We start from the raw sequence: 15,947 nt of genomic DNA, 5'->3' as shown, positions 1-15,947 counted from the left end.
CTCTCTTCCTGGAAAGTGAGTTACTAAGTCCAGCTCACTCTCCAGAGGTAGTGATGGGCAGAGACTGGGGAGGATGGAGATTACGCTTCGCCTCCTCTCTGGGAGACGATCCACATCAATACATATTATTTGGAACTCACTGTTGGGAGACATGGTGTTCTGAATATCAAGTCGCCCGACATGTCTCCATCCAGACAGCCCCTTCTCCTGAGTGCAGCAGCCAAGAGGCTGTAAGTATTTCTTCTTACCTGCTCCTGTCCCTCCGGCTCAGGGACTAAAAAGTGAACCCCGACGCCACCATCTGCGAGTGTTTATTATCCACTGCAGGAACTGTCAGGTGGCTTGGGAGGAGGTTCTGGTTAGCCACTCTGCCCTTGACCAGGCAGCGGAGGCCTGTTCCTTGAAGTGGCTAGGGGTCAGGCAGGTGCCTGGCTTTGCACCACTAAGAACTAGGTGCAAGGTCTCCACCTGTGGGGCCCAGATGAATCTCTAGACCTGTGGTGGTGATGGGGTGTTGCCAGCCCTGCAGCCTGCCTGGATGCTGGGTCACTAGCCTAAAATACAGCCTCGTGGGATGTCCTCGGGCCCCAGGCCTTCCTCTCCAGCTCTTTGAGTTTTATGTCATAACAAACAGCTCTGCACCAACCTCGTTGCCCCCATCCTCCCCTATGAGCCAACGGGGTGAGCAGTTCCCTGACACTCAGCTTCTGGGAGATATCATACCTTACTCAACAGTTTATTAGTTTTCCTGAAAGAACATCATGGTTTTGAGAGATGGGTCCAAATAATCCCTGATGGTGTCCTTTCTCTCAAGTGGTGGGGCTGAAGCCAGCCCTGCTGAGCTGCTGCTACCATGCTGACCTCAGAGGGCAGTGGCTCAGCCCCTCCCTGCCCCCGTCCATCTTATCCCAGTACAGTCACTGTCATGGGAACCACCTGTGGCCTCCTGGGGGTCCAGTCCTGGAATGGGATGGATGAGCTTCAGGTATGAAGTGAATGAGCAGGACCTGTACTCATCCCTTCCTTTCCCCACTCAGCTGAGTGCCCAGATGTCTGATGTGGGTGTATGGTGGGCTGGCCTCACGGGAATGTCCTGCCAGAACAGGAGCTGGATGCTGCCAGCTCCCTGGAAACAAGTAAGAGGCCTCTGATCTGGGCACGGGCAAGGATGGAGGGACTGAGGCTCTGCCCATGAGGAGGGCATGATGTGTGTGGCTGGGGCCTGGGGCCAAGGGCCCTCTTGAGGCCAGTTCCTCCACTGAGCTGGCCTGGGATGGGCTGATCCCAGGGGACCAGGAAGCCCACACTGCTTGTGGAACGTGTACGTCTTCAGGGCCCATGGAAAAGAACTTCAAGAGACACAGCCGAGGCCCACGACCTGCACCTGCCTTGGGTACTGTGTATATTGAACAGCAATCCAAAAAACAGTCAAGATGTTAGGAAAAAAAAAAAAGTGAAAAGAGAAACATTTTAAAGCAGCAGAGTTAAAAAACCAAACAACAACAACCAAAAAACTGGACTGTCAGCTGAAAAAGGGAAACCACTAGAAGTTAAAAGGTCATGGTAATTCAGATTCTGCTAAGCCTTTGAAGTGGCCCCTGATGATTGTGACTAACCTGCACAGACATCCTAACATCAGTCTCCTACTGTGAAGAATCAAAGCTGAAGTCAACTGTCCTTACTCAATTTGGTATTTAAAAGAGGTCATCAAATTGTAGTCCTCTTCCAAGTCCAGAACAGTCTCCACGATATTGTGGTCATCGAAAGCCTGCCTGAGGCCGCCAGAGTCTGCGTCCGGGGCCTTCTGAGGGCTCTCATCCACCAGCAAGGCCCAGGCTTCGTCCTTGAAAGATGAATCTTCGCAGTGGCCACACACACGGTTCAACTCGTTTTCAAATTCTAGTCTACCAGCCAATTCTTCAATAGTTCGGATGCTTGTATGGTCTTAAAAATAAAAACATTCAGCATTAGAAATCCAGTGGGAGAATTCTGAAGGGATTTCAAGCAGAAGTTAAAAACCACAAATGGGTGGCCGTCTCCTGGGAGCGTGCAAAGCCAGTGCTCCTGACCTGGGCTGGCAGGCTGTCACATGGTAACATGGGCTTGCTGCCCCCCTTTCTAGCGCAGGTATTTACTGAGTCCCAAACAGCCACTGGTCTCCAAGGAGGATGTATCCTCCAAGTGGGAGGATACAGAGATGCATGTGCCTATTCTGGCTCTTGGGGAACTATTCCCTGACTTGAGGACACAAGACACTGTGTGGGGTCTTTTGAATAAGTAAAATGCTGCCTGTTGGGATTTCCCTGTCGGTCCAGTGGTTAAGACTTCATAACCTCCACTGCACAGGGCGTGGGTTCAATCCCTGGTCGGAGAACTAAGATCTAACCTGGTCAGGTGGCACTGGTGATACAGAACCCACCTACCAGTGTGGGAGAGATAAGACATGTGGATTGGATCCCTGGGTCAGGAACATCCCCTGGAGGAGAGCATGGTAATCCACTCCAGGATCCTTGTCTGGAGAAACCCATGGAGAGAGCAGCCTGGTGGGCTATAGTATATGGGGTGGCAAAGAGCTGGACATGACCAAAGCAACTGAGCATAGCACATAGCACAGAGAGCCATGGACCACAGCCAGAAGAGGAGAAAAATGCTTCCTGTAGATGGCAGGGGCCATGGAGGGAGGCAGGCAGAGGCAGCGATGACTTCCGTTCACCTACCGGGACCACGGGAGGAGACTCGGGTCACTAGAGCAAGGGCAGGGGTCTCGCTTTGTGCCCCAGGGCATACACCACCCCTCACCAGACCGCCTCCTTTCCTGCCCCATAACCTGGTGACCCTTCAGAGCCAACAGCTTTGGGCTGCTCCCAAGGCTATGGATCTCTTAATTAGAAGCTGTCTGGCCACTGTGCATTGTGTGAAAATAGGGCGCGTGAAGTTCACATGCAGAATATACAGATATGTGTGTAGCAAGAAAGTGTCTACGCCAGGATATACCGCACTGTGTTAACAGTGGTCGCCTTTCTGGTGGATGGCAGAATTAAAGGGGAGGTTTGGGCTTCTAACTTTTCTTTTAATCTTGTGTTACCACCACCCACCTGAGATGGACTACTCCCCCTCTCTTCATCTCTGCCTATGTCCTGTTTCCTTCACAAATAAACTCATCCACCAACAGTGGCTGCGGTCCTTGGCCTCCGGGGATTCACTCTAACTGTACATTTATGAAATGACTTGATGGATGTGACTCCTCCAGGCTATCAGCTCCATGAAGGCTCTCTGCACGGAGCCTGCTGTGAACCAAACAAATCTACCAAGCCAATGGAAGAGACCTAAGTGTTTTTTATGACACTTGCTGACTTGGGGGCTTCGGTGAAGGATCTATCCTTTCAGGGAGAGGATGGAGCAGCCCTCTGAACTCACCAATCATATCAAGCAGATCCTTTGTAACCTCTTGGCTGGAACCACTGAGTGGGATGCTTGTGTCAACTTTCACATCCTTCTCTGTATCATTCCTGCAGCCCCCGGGAGAGAAAAAAAAAAGGCAGAGGATTAGATCCTCTTTCAAGAAAGTATCGGAGGTGACCTCAGTGTTAGATAAGCTTAAAGACAAACACTAGTCCTTTAAATTGCCATTTATGTTGTGATTCAAAAACTGGGAACCACTAAGTCAGTGAAGTTGACTAAAAGCATCCTAATGCCCATTAATGTCTGTGAATAAAAGCACAGATATTTTTAATACTGAAACAATTAAACGGCTTCTTCAGTCTCTGCTTCCAGGGCAGCCAAGATGGCAGAACCTGGAAATTTCAGCCCACGTGGTCCTCCTTGCTAAGAGATGATGCAAAAGTAAACTTAAATTTTAATTAGCCTTTAAAAGGTTCCTAAGACCAGGCAGTTTGCAACCACGTGGGAGAAGACAAGGTCTAGGGAAGACTTAGAGGCCCTAGTGAGTGAAGTCGCTCAGTGGTGCCCGACTCTTTGCGACCCCATGGACTGTAGCCTACCAGGGTCCTCTGTCCATGGGACTTTCCAGGCAAGAATACTGGTGGGTTGCCATTTCTATCTTCAGTAGAGCCCCCAAGGGGAGGGAAAAATCTGTTATGGACCCAGCTTAGGATTTTCAACAATTTTTTTTACCCCCAGATAGGAGATCCCTCTAATTGTAGCTGTTAAACCCATGAGATTGGAATCACCTTAGACTGTCTTTTTTCCAGTTCTCCCCATCTCCTGCTGCTCGCCAAAACTGTCTTTCGGGTGCCAAAATGGAGGAACGCACCAGGATGTTTTCCTTGCTGCTCAGAGGGTTTCTTTTGGGGCAGAGCGCCTGGGGCTTTGCATTCACGGGGGCATGGTTTGGTCCAAAAGCCACGTTCTCATTCTCCAGAGCGCCAGGGATGGGAGAGAATGGAGCCGCAGAAGAGCAGGCTACCAGCGGGTGCCTCCGGCAGAGGAGCCGGTGCACGGGGAGGGGGAAGGAGAGCGGGGCGGCGTCGGGCTCCACCCGCGGGCGGCCCGAGCACTCCTGGGAATGGCTGACTCCTTCAAAGGCCCGGTCGATGGCTGCAGTCAGCTCCTTTCTGCATCTCCTCAGTTTCTCAGACATCTTCCCTAAAAGCGACCGTGTCTTTATTATGTAATACACTGGAAATGCACAGAACAACGTGAGAATAGCGGTACAGATGAGGTTGTAAACCGACCACGAAGGGGTATTTGTTTCCTTGAGTTTGAACCCCGCCACAGGTCAAAGCTGAGAAACTCACTCGCGGGGAGATTTTCTCATCGCGGGAACAGCTGCGTCCCCACTTCTCCACCGGGGAGGAAAGAACCGGCGATCGATCGAGCCCGGCCCTCCTCCTCGGCTCCCGACCACCCCCACTCCGCTCTCAGGCCCCACCCCGTGGCCGCCCAGGGCGGAGATCCACGTCCGCGTCCTCACCCATCAGCCGGAGAAACCAGAAACCGCACCGCCGACCCCGCCAACGGTCGGTCGGTCTCGCGCGCTCTCATCAGGGGATCGCGCGTGTCCAGGACTAACGAGCCCAACCCCCACGGCTAGGGTTAAAGGTCAGACAAGGGACGCATGGATGACCTCGTTCTTTGAACCCACGCAGCGTGATGGGGAAGCAGAGGGCCCACGCACGCACGGAGGGGACAGCAACAATGGCCGTAAGGCCCGGGGAAAGGGTGGGGAAATCAGACCACGGTGGCCGTGGCCGTGGCCGAGGGGCGGGGATCTCACTTCTAACCAAAGTCCCCGGCAGAACGGGAGCCCTTTCCAAGCCCAGGAAAGCTCCTATTCCGAAGCCAACCCGGAGACAGACGGCTGCGGGAGACCTGGTGCCCAGCAGTGTCGTGTCCTGATATTTAAGTGAGACCTAATACAAGTGCCAGACCATATCCAACAGTCTCAATTCATCAAGGATGCTGGGAACAGAACAGAACTGCCAGGCTCCACAGGAGACTGAAGGGCAGGAAGCCTACCACCAAGCATCATTAGGGAGAAGGAAGCTGGCAATTCAAGGTGACTCAAAGGGAAACAAAGGGGCGTCAGTGGCTACTTTTTCGGGTATTATAAACCTATCTCAGTGCACAGTAAGGGAAAAGGGGACGACATCAAGTTTACTTGAGGTTGATTTACTGTGGGTAGACCACTGGGAGGACCAGTAACCAGCACCAGAATCCGAAATCCAGGAGGGCAGGGTGGCCCCCCACTCCATGACAGTGTGTTCCTCTCCACTCTTTGGAATCCGCCAGACACTCTCCACTGTGTGCTCCCCACCACCAACCCCAACTCTGGAGCTCTACCTGTTTTACAGAAAATTTTTACCACCTGTATAAAAAAAAAATAATTCAGCCTCTTGACATAACCCTTCTGAGCAAACAGGGTCTTTTTTTTTTTTTCTTCTGCTCATAAAAGGAAATTTCCTCATCTGGTTTTTAGACGGCACACTAGCAGTCTGCAGTGTCAAAGGTGTTCTCCTGGGGGGTGGCACTGGTGCTGTGGTGCAGGGGCACTGGGCAGGTCAGTTGGTGTCCATGCTGTAAGTCTCGTCATCCCCCGTGCCCTGCTGTGAGCTGCTTGGTCTTGCACTGCCATCAGAAGAGCCAGGAAAACTGAGTGACGGTGTCTTATGAAACTCATCGTCTCGACGCTGGTAAAACAGCACGTAAGCTGCTTTCGTCTAAAACACACGAGGCACAACATCCATTCACAGGTTGGAACAATCACCCATTCCCCGCAAGCTTTGGTCTCTATTCAAAACACACCACCCTCAGGGATCCGCCGTCTTGCCCTGCGCATCCACACACTGAAGTGATGGTGAAAGCCGTACCACCTAAGGCTGGCTCATGCTGACCATGTCCAGGGTGTCGGGAAAGGTAGGAGCCCTGTGACAGACTCAGGAGAGTCAAGTGTCTCATTTAGGAAGGGTCCCGGAAGGAACGGTAGTCAATTCTTTCTCTACCGCACTTAGTTCCCACTGTCCCAGCAGGATGACTCAATAACCAACTAGCCTGGGGGACTCTTCCCAGCTCTAATCCCTAAAGGTAAGAGTGGGAACCAGGTATGAGGGCCTACTCACCACTATCTGATCCTCACAGGCCAGGGACACACTGCTATCATCAAAGTAATACCACTTCCCGTTCAGTTTGTTCTTCGCGTACGCAGTGTCTGCCAAGGCAAGAGAATATGCTAGCTGGTCATCAAGAGAGGTGATCTGGCTAGCTCAGTAGGCTGGCACTCAACAACTCCAAAACATGACACATATCCAGAGTCTGAAATTAAAGGTAATTTACAGCTTGTGTCCTAAGAACCGAAAGAGAACTCATCCGTAAAAAAAAGTAAGATCTTCCCTTCTCAAAAAGGCACTTAAAAGGGTAAAAATGGAGCTGCTGGGGACTAAGCCTTTAAACTGTAACTTTGGGGAAAACAGCCATGAGCACTAATTCAGAGTTAGGAGATCCATAAAAGGAGCTGATACTTTTTAAGATTTAAGCAAAACAATAGCTGTCAAAAAACCATGCCAAGTCAAACACCCCCAGTGTATCCAGGACTGACAGTCTACTATTGTCTCTCACTGCCTCTGGAGCCTGTGGGGTTATCCCAGTGAGAGACACACTGGGGGCTTGGGTTGGCAGAGTTGGGATGTGAACAAGAAAACTTAAATGTATCTGTCTTTGAAACTCTTGAGTCAAGAATCTGCGGCTCAGTAACAATTCCTCACACCCGTCCAAGTATTTTACAGAGTGAACACTTTCGGTTTTGATTTTACACTTTCTGAGCAAGAAGTGTTCACAACAGTCTCAGCAGTGATACCCGATTCCTGCTTCACTCAGACTCTCAGAAACGACTCAGTCTGATGGAGATCCGGTTTCTGGTCTCGACCTGCTGTGTGGCTCTGGCAGGCTGTTTAACTATTCTTCACTGCGGTGCTTACTGCACCAAGCGGTGGTGAAGGACACAGGACAAAGTGACCGAGAAGGTGCCAAGGGGCTGACCCTGCTGTCCATGCGTGGCGGAACAGCAACAGTGATGGCTCTCAATCACGGTGTTCCAATTGTGGACCCAGTGTGGGTCTGCACACAACCAGCCTAACCTGGATAAAGAAACTGAAGCATACGGAAGCTAAGTAACGTGCCCAAGCAGTATGTCTGTATGCTAAAATAATTAAACGAATACAGGGGTCCAGTATGAATGAATACAGATATCAAAATTAATTTGCAGAGAGAAAAAAGTTAGAGAAGAGTAAGTGCTATCGGATGTGGTATGATCACAGGTATTGCAAGTAGCCACTCTAGAAGAGTCCCAGTTTTTAGACAGGCACAATTTTTCCTTCCCACCTGTTTCTACAGCTAGTTGGTAGTCCTGTGACCAAGTTATAGCCAATGAGACGTATGTAGAGGAGTTGAGGGGGATTTCCGGGAAGTCTACTTAAAAAGGAAGGTGAGGCCCTTTCTACCCCTTCTTCCGATGGCCTGGAATGTAGACCTGAGGGCTGGAGAATGAGCAGCCATCCAAAGGCAGGAGGTGATATGGTAAGAATAGAGAGGCAGGAGAACAGACCTGGGCCAACAGAAAAAGCTTACCAGTACAGGAGAGAAGACTGGGGTTTGGGGCAGTTCATAATCCACCGTGAGGGTAAATGGAGCTGACCCCCCCACGGTGCCATCTCTTGGGGTCCTGACACTGGGTGTTGTGGCAGCTGTCATGGCGCAGATGCAACAGAGGAGACATGAGGAGACCCAGCTCCTCACTTCAGCGTCACTACCACCTTCCGTAAACAAGTGACCAGACAGACTAGTGAAAGTAGAAATGCCAAGTAAACCTACACATCACAGAAATCCCGGAAAATAAAGTAGAACAAAGGAAAAAAAAAAGTAAAATGAACATTTTGGTCTCTCTCTTTCTAGGTTGTCCCCTCTCCTATCAGTTTGCCTTTTGTTTCAGTGTACATAGTTGTGATACTACTTTCTGTAATGATGCAATTTTGTGTGGCTGTTTCCCCTGAACACATTCATGGGCATTTCCCCGTGGTATTAATAATTTTATTTCACAATGGCTGTGTGCCATCAAGCAGATGGACAGCAGTGCCAGCTGCTGATCACCTATGCTGTTACTATTTTCCACTAGTGAAGTGAAGTCACTCAGTTGTGTCCGACTCTTTGAGACCCCATGGACTATATAGCCCACTAGGCTCCTCCATCCATGGAATTTTCTAGGCAAGAGTACTGGAGTGGGTTACCATTTCCTTCTCCAGGGGATGTTCCCAACCCAGGGAGCGAACCCAGGGAGTGAACCCAGGTCTCCTGCATTGTGGGCAGATGCTTTACAGTCTGAGCCACCGGTATAAATGGGTAAATACCTTTGTACATGAAGCTTTTCCCCAAAGTCCAGTAATTTCGAAGGATAGATTTACTGGAAGTGGATTTTTGGATTAAAGGATATGAACCACCACCCTACCAAAACAACTGAGGGGCAGCCTGCAACTTGAGGCCTGAAGAGCTGTATAAGTTAAGTCCTTAGGGCAGTGGCTGACACAGGGAAGGCTGGTGACAGATGAGTGCCCAAGGGTGTTTCAATATCTCAGAGGGGAGCAGATGCCAGTACTCACAGTGGCCAACCCCCATGGCTCCATAGTGATTGGACACGGCGATGAGGTCGTACACATATGGCCTCGCTGACGGGTCACAGACAAACTCCGACATGTTCAGACCTCTAAGCACAGAAAACAGAAAGAACCCTTCAATACCTTACACTGTGAGAAGTCAGAGCAATCTAGCCACCCCTTTCACGCAACAGGCTAGAACACAGGAGGCCCTCAGGGACTAACTGCAGAAAGAACAGATGAAGAGTCCAGACAGAAGGTGCCCTGGGGTCTTGCTCTGACCACTGACATGTTAGGCTGGAGAAGGGAAGCCTCCTGGGGAACTCCAACCTCTGACAAGATGGCAAGGAAGGGCTCTGGGCACAGACGTGAGGGCTGTTGCAACTTTGTAGAAATGGCTATTACTGTCAGAATCACAGTTAGTGCCATAAAAATGTAAGCTAAATACTAAAACAGGCCCCTCAAAGCATTTTTTCCCCTAATGTTTTATTTCTAAAATTTTAAATATACAGAAAAAAGAGTTTGACAACAAATACCTCTATTTGCTGACTTACTGCCATCTAGGTCCTCCCACTGATATGTCCACACTGCACCTATCTATCTACCTGTACACCTGCCCCTGAAGAAAGCATTCTTAAATCCGCATGTTATGGGGAACTCCTACCTTGCTGACCGACTGTGTCACTTACACTCTGTACCCTGGGACTTGAGAGGACCCAAGAAGCCAGCCAGTCCCAGCCCCTGCCCCAAGAACAGGACTGCGGTGGAGTTGCACCACCAAGGGCGGCCCCCAACAATCCAACTCTCCCCAGCAGATTACTCTCTGCGTCCTGTGCTCCTGCATTAATGCGGAGCAGCACGTTCGTGTGCTGTCCTACTGAGTCTGGGCTCCCAGGAACCAAGGACAGGTAAGAAGACCAGGTTAGTCAAGCTGCATAGGGACTCAAGAGGGGACGTGGTTCTATCTTCCCTAGACAAGGAGGGGAAATGAGCCTAAAATCCTAACTGCCCAGAGCCCAGCAACACACACATCTTAATGCAGAAAAGCCTTTGGTGGCAAAACACTCTGCCTATCAGTGCCCAGATGGTCTGCATGGTTTCTAATTTTCCCCAAAATACCACTGCAGCCCAGGGACCCACCTGACTGGGAACTCCACGACTGTATCAAGCTTATCCCTCCAGTATCTATTGTAGGAGAAACGTTTGAGGTGGACCACCAGGATTTTTGGCAAGGACCACAGGTCAAACTTCTTTGTGGCCTGCTGGTGCTTCTTACAGTTGGGACAGTACCTGAAACAAAAACCTCTGCTGAGTGGGGAGGCAGGGAGCCAGGGCCACCCGGGCACACAAGCATGGAGACAACCCCGTAACATCCTGTTCTGCAACCATCAGACTGCTTCAGGGCAGTGAGGTCTCTAAGCCACCTTCCCACAGAGGGTGGCCTTCTGAGGCTGGAAAGCACAATTCACACAGAAATATGTGTTTCTCTGTCAGCCATGTACAAAAGTGACAGATCCAAATAAAAAGGTCTGTGTTACATACATGGTCCCACCATGTACGTAATGATCTCCGAGCCCCAGGGTGCCTGCGTGCCCCTGCTCAGTGTGGGGAGCTGCCTACCAGGGGTCATGTTCCCCAAGGGTCTCCATGGTAGTGAAGAGCTCGATGCAGTCCCTCAGGGCCACCGCCGTCTTCTTTTTCTTCTGAGGTTGCAACATGCTGACGTGCTTCTCGTACGTCTGTGAGGAACAAAGTGCTGAGTTGGCTGAGCAAACAAAACCTCACCAGGCTGAGCCACCACCTCATGAGCTCTTTTGCCTGGAATATAACGGACTTTCTGGAGCTGCTGAGCATTTAATAACAGAATCTTTTGATGCCTTTCATTCTCAGTCTGAAAGATAAGCCGTGAAGCCGGCTGTGGAACTGGTGAGAGAGACCTCCCCAGAGCAGAAACCAGCACATCCCCTGACCAAGAATCCCGAGTGACCTACCTCAGACTCCTGCTCGTTGTAGTAACGGCTCCGGGTCTCACTGTCCCAGTCGATGGCTAGCGTGGACCGAGCTGTGGAGGAGGACCAGAGTGTCACTCACTACGGAAAGGCCAGCAACAGGAGAGGCTCCGCAGGCAACGCGAGGGAGGAGCACACTCAGGCTGTGTTCTAACACCTGCCCACCCAGCAGCAGCCACTGCCGAGAGCAGCGCTCTGCCTGGGGCCAGCCCACCCGGAACCCCTGGGCCCCAGAGCCTCTGGCAAAAACGTCCTCCGCATACGCTCTAGAGGCTGCAATATACTCTAGATTCATGGAACGACACAGAATTCTGAAAGGACACAGGTCGAGATGGAATAACAGTGACTAGGTTTCTCCTCTCTTCTTAAACCACAAGAAAACCTGACAAGACAGATGACACAACTGTTTCCAGACACTGAATATTAGGCAGAGCAAGAGTGAGATCCCTGAGAGAAGGCAGAAAATAAGGTGATGCCCACATGGCCCAAGCTTACTGCCTGGAGGCATCTTCCAGGCCATAGCATAGCAGGGGAGGAAGGAGATTTGATTCCTGGGTTGAGAAGATCCTCTGGAAAAGAGATAGGCTACCCACTCCAGTATTCTTGGGTTTTCCTAGTGGCTCAGCTGGTGAAGAATCCGCCTGCATTGTGGGAGACCTGGGTTTGATCCCTGGATTGGGAAGTTTCCCTAGAGAAGGGAATGGCTACCCACTCCAGTATTCTGGCCAGGAAAATTCCATGGACTGTGTGGAGCTGGGACACGACTGAGTGGCTTTCACTTCACAATAAAGAGAAGAAGCTGCCCAGACACCATGAAGCTACAGAAAGACTGACAGATATAGAGATCCAAAGCGATCTCAGTAAAGATGTTTAAAACACTCAGTATTTTTAAGTTTTTTTTTTTTTTACGGGAAGAAAGCAAGGTAGCTAGCTGGAGAACATGTAGCAAACCTCTTCTCCAATGAAGGAAGTCAAAGACAAGAGATGCTTTTGCAGCTCCCTTCCTGACCCTGGGTAGGCACCTTCATCAACCACATGCACTTTCAACACACAACACACACTCCACGTGGATGTCCCTTCTTGTCTACAGATCCCAATCACAGGCTCCAGGTAACAGCCTGTGAAATCCATGAGCATCCTCTAGACGGGCCGCATCTCTAGAGTATTCTCATGGAACAAAAGAAATCTGCATGTATTCTCCTATGTCCGGGGAAATGCTGCCACCTAAGGAGGGTCACGAGAAGTGTTATCACCGACAGCAAAGGTCCTGAAGAAGGGTGGTGGGACTGAAGGGACAGTGTACTTCAGAATGAAGTCATCAAGGTCGGAAGAGAAAAGCCTGACAAGAAGGCCGAGGAAGCGGCGGCAGGAAGGATTAGAGCCAGGTCCTGTCTCTGAAACAGTCTTTGGGGAGCCGCCAGCCAAGGATCACTCAAGTGTCTGTCCCTGGAGTCACACGATGACACCAGAGAAGCCCAATGTGGTGAGTGCTGAATACAAAGGATTTTCCAATAGACCCTAAGTCCCCCGAAGCCGAGTTTGCAAAGTCAGAGAAGGTGCTTACAGGTGAGTTTCAGTAGTTTCCCATCAGTGGCAAGGGAATTTATGTCGGCTGTGCCATAGGAGTTCACAAGGCTGAACGTAAAAAGCCTTCTGGGGCAAGGCCGGCCTTTGCTCTTCTTTTGGGTGGCCTCGCCGTGGTCACTTCCTGGCTCATCGTCCCCACTGCCCTCCGTTTCTGAGAGCTGCTCTCTGCCTTCTTCCTGATGCTCCATTTCCTCTTCATCTTCACCTAGCACACAAATGAGAAGAAACAAAAAAAAAAGTGTACGGAATTCGCCATGTCAACGCTGAGATTTTTACTTCATGCCGAACTGTGGTGCTTCCTTCCAGGTTCTGTCCTGTGCATGTGAAACTATATACACTTCTCTGCATTTACAAGGCACTTAAATTCACACGTGACCCTCTTCACAACCTGGTCAGCAGGCAAGAGGGCACTGCTATTCCACGAGGAGGATGCAGGGCCCCAGAGCGGTTCAAGGGATCAGGCGAAGGAACAAAACTGCGAGCAATCCTGCCAGTCCTGAATCTGGGCCCCTTACCACTTGGTTACATTACTGGGCTTCACCTGACATAGTCTGACTCTTCAACTTGATCATCAGGCCCACAGAGAGAAAAGGACCAAGTATTTATTTTTTTTGGCCACACACCATGTGGATACTAGTTCCCTGACCAGGGATTGAATCTTCACCCTGTGAAGTGCAAGCACAGAGTCTTAACCACTGGACCACCAAGAAAGTCACCAAAAGACCAAAATTAAACACATACTCAATACTCAAGAAGACAGGCTGGTAAGAAACAATTTAAATGCAAATTTTTAAACATGATAAAGAACACAAATATTAAGTGAAAATCTTCAGTTCCTCCACAAGGAACCTGCTGACTCTCTCAACAAGAATTTCCTGAATGCCTTCCCGGTGCAGCTGCCGTGACAGGTCCCAGTAACAGGGCATACAGGATCCTCCCCTCCTTTTTTCTCTTTATTCCTTTGGAATTGCCAAGTTTCAGGAGTTTTAAGAGGGGGAATTTCCTGGCACTTCAGTGGTTAGGACCCAGTGTTTTCACTGCTGTGGATCAGGGTTGAATTCCTCATCAGGGAATTAAGATCCTGTAAGCCACGTGGCACTGCACAGCTCTCCCCGACCAAAAATGAGGGAGAGAATTAAAAAGAGAGAGAGAGAGAGAGAGAGACAGAGCTTTAAGAGGCATTGTACAGATGAATATTTTTCCCAGAGAACTGGCTGGTACATATGACTGCAATAAAAAATCCACGATCATACTTTTTGCTGTTGGGCAGCCAAAGGAGAAAGCTAAGGTACCAGGTACGTCATTTCAACAAAGATAGGGACAACTCCAAAAGGTGATGTAAAAGTAACAGAGGAAGAAGATTCAAAATAAGAAGTTTATATACTGAGGGAAGTAGCAGTAGAAATGGAAACTGACGAAAGGAGGTCAGATGTGTATTGTCCATAAAAATTCACTTTCAAGGACAGTGTGTCTTGGGACCATTCATGAGGAAGGACAAGTCAGGCCCAGGATAACACAGCACAGTTTCCTGCCAGGCCCCAGGAAGAGCAGAGCCATGGGTGAGGGTGTGACACGGGTCCCCATGAACAGCACTCTGAAATAGCCAGTGTTACAAAGATTCCTTCCCTAACCAGCTCACTTCACTCCTGGAGCATGGCACTGTGCCGGGGACACCCAGAGACTCAGCAGGGCACAGCCACCATGGACCTAACAAGCAGCCGTGACAGTAAAGAAGTCAGAATTATTTCAACATTAAACAAGAGTTTGAAGCCTACGCACCAAGACTCACTGCTGGGATTTGAAAGAAGGCAGTAATTCTTCCTAATTAGGAGAATGACAGATGGAATGTCTAAGAAACTAGGCTAAGTGTGTAACAGCAGCAAATACTTACATGGTGCTATTATTAACTGAGCATCTAGTATGTGCCAGATACTCTAACCACACTACCTCATTAAATTGTAACTTCAACTCTGTGAAACTGTTGTCATCATCCCATTTTGCAGATGGATAAATCAACATACAAAGGGATACAGTGACTTCTTGAAGTACACCTCCACACTTCAAGCTGGGAGTGCCACAACTTCCAGAGCATCAAGAACCTACAAGTCACCGCAGGTCTGCTAAGAGAATATCACTACCCTCCAACATCTCTGCTTGTGGGACTTCTGCACAAAATAATGCTTCTGTTCGTCCCTAGTGGGATGAGGACATGATATTCTGGGCAAGAATAGGAGTACAATTATAATAAACACATCATTCACTCGGACAATTTGGAACATCCTGCCAGGAACGAGTCTATGGTTGTTACTTTTTTAATGTCAATTTCTCACTTTTCGGGACTGTGCATGTAGTGCAGAAATGTGGGCATTTGCAACTGAGAATTTATACATTCAGCTCTTCGCGAAGCATAGGAATTGGAGGACATTTCCAGTTTTATAGGAATAAAGCCACCACATCAGTCACCTAGGCCCCCATAAGCAGGATGACAGCCACAATGCAGGTCAGACACAGCTTACTGTTCAGACGAGCTTGTGAGCACAAGGCCACAGGAGGATGGCAGCGAGGGCTCTGAGTTTCCTACGGTATGGTTACCCTCCTGCTAATCCAGCTGTGGCTCTTCACTCTCACAGCAGGAGCTGTCCAGAGCTGGCCACCACCCATGGCTTCCTGGGTAGAAAGAAACCCCCGAGAGCGCCTGTCTCTGCCTTCTGACAGGCTGGGCAGGACGCGTGGGGCAGTGGCTGCAGCATGGGGATGGGGAAGGGCCAGATGACAGCTCTGCAGACAGAGCCGGGCTGTGGAGGCAGCCAAATGTGTATTCAGTGATCCCAAAAGAGCAGAAGCAGATCCTGGCTCTGCTTCGTGACCATATGGGCAAGTCACTCGGTCCTATTCATGCTTACTGTCTCCCTGAGGTGAGACCCAGCCTCCATGTCTAAATTCCACGAGGTGTCAAAGGTAGACGATGGGCTCTGGCAGAGCAAAACGGTGCAGACGCGGCTTTCAGGTCTGCTCTCTGGACTCAGCCCCCAGCACCCCCTTCCCCCCGCCTGCCCAGAGCCTCCCTCTCCAAGTGCACAACATCTTCAGAAGAGGGAGGCCAGGAGGGGTTTGGCCAGCCACAGCCCACACCGAGGCGAGCGCTCACCTGCACAGCCGCTCCTGGAGCCATTGCAGGCCCCCAGCTCCAAGGGCGAGCTGCCTGACTCATCAGGCAAAGGCTGTTTTATATAGCGGCTTGAAAGAAGAA

At 50.1% G+C, this 15,947-nt stretch overlaps 2 protein-coding genes across 3 annotated transcripts in view; both read right to left on the bottom strand.

Annotated features, from left to right (window-relative positions):
* Nucleotides 1–967: 967 nt before the first annotated feature.
* Nucleotides 968–4,849, bottom strand: C10H3orf62 (chromosome 10 C3orf62 homolog). The gene is made up of 3 exons (XM_068982922.1): nucleotides 4,191–4,849; nucleotides 3,418–3,509; nucleotides 968–1,944 (listed from the first exon to the last, which is right to left on the bottom strand). Exons 1-3 carry the CDS (start codon nucleotides 4,598–4,600, stop codon nucleotides 1,679–1,681), a joined length of 768 nt encoding a protein of 255 aa, XP_068839023.1. The 5' UTR covers nucleotides 4,601–4,849; the 3' UTR covers nucleotides 968–1,678.
* Nucleotides 4,847–15,947, bottom strand: part of USP4 (ubiquitin specific peptidase 4) — a 40,090-nt gene continuing 28,989 nt past the window's right edge. For both annotated transcript variants that reach the window (XM_068982919.1, XM_068982921.1), the window contains 8 exons: nucleotides 15,846–15,934; nucleotides 12,675–12,902; nucleotides 11,093–11,163; nucleotides 10,722–10,840; nucleotides 10,242–10,391; nucleotides 9,108–9,211; nucleotides 6,579–6,667; nucleotides 4,847–6,179 (listed from right to left, as the gene is read on the bottom strand). In XM_068982919.1, coding sequence (XP_068839020.1) covers nucleotides 6,021–6,179; nucleotides 6,579–6,667; nucleotides 9,108–9,211; nucleotides 10,242–10,391; nucleotides 10,722–10,840; nucleotides 11,093–11,163; nucleotides 12,675–12,902; nucleotides 15,846–15,934 — 1,009 coding nt within the window. In that variant the 3' untranslated portion in view covers nucleotides 4,847–6,020. The remainder of the gene's footprint in view (nucleotides 6,180–6,578; nucleotides 6,668–9,107; nucleotides 9,212–10,241; nucleotides 10,392–10,721; nucleotides 10,841–11,092; nucleotides 11,164–12,674; nucleotides 12,903–15,845; nucleotides 15,935–15,947) is intronic.

The sequence above is a fragment of the Capricornis sumatraensis genome, chromosome 10, assembly GCF_032405125.1.
Source record: "Capricornis sumatraensis isolate serow.1 chromosome 10, serow.2, whole genome shotgun sequence".
Classification (NCBI taxonomy): domain Eukaryota; kingdom Metazoa; phylum Chordata; class Mammalia; order Artiodactyla; family Bovidae; genus Capricornis; species Capricornis sumatraensis.
Note: the sequence above shows the minus strand (reverse complement) of the source record. Positions and strands in the feature narration are given on the sequence as shown.

Bases quoted from the DNA above. Each gene is read 5' to 3' on its own strand.
- C10H3orf62 (XM_068982922.1), bottom strand. From the start codon at position 4,600: ATGTCTGAGAAACTGAGGAGATGCAGAAAGGAGCTGACTGCAGCCATC. The intron at 3,510-4,190 runs GTGATTCCAATC...CGGGGGCTGCAG, and splicing joins TGGAAAAAAGACAGTCTAAG to GAATGATACAGAGAAGGATG. The intron at 1,945-3,417 runs GTGAGTTCAGAG...TTTATTTTTAAG, and splicing joins GGATCTGCTTGATATGATTG to ACCATACAAGCATCCGAACT.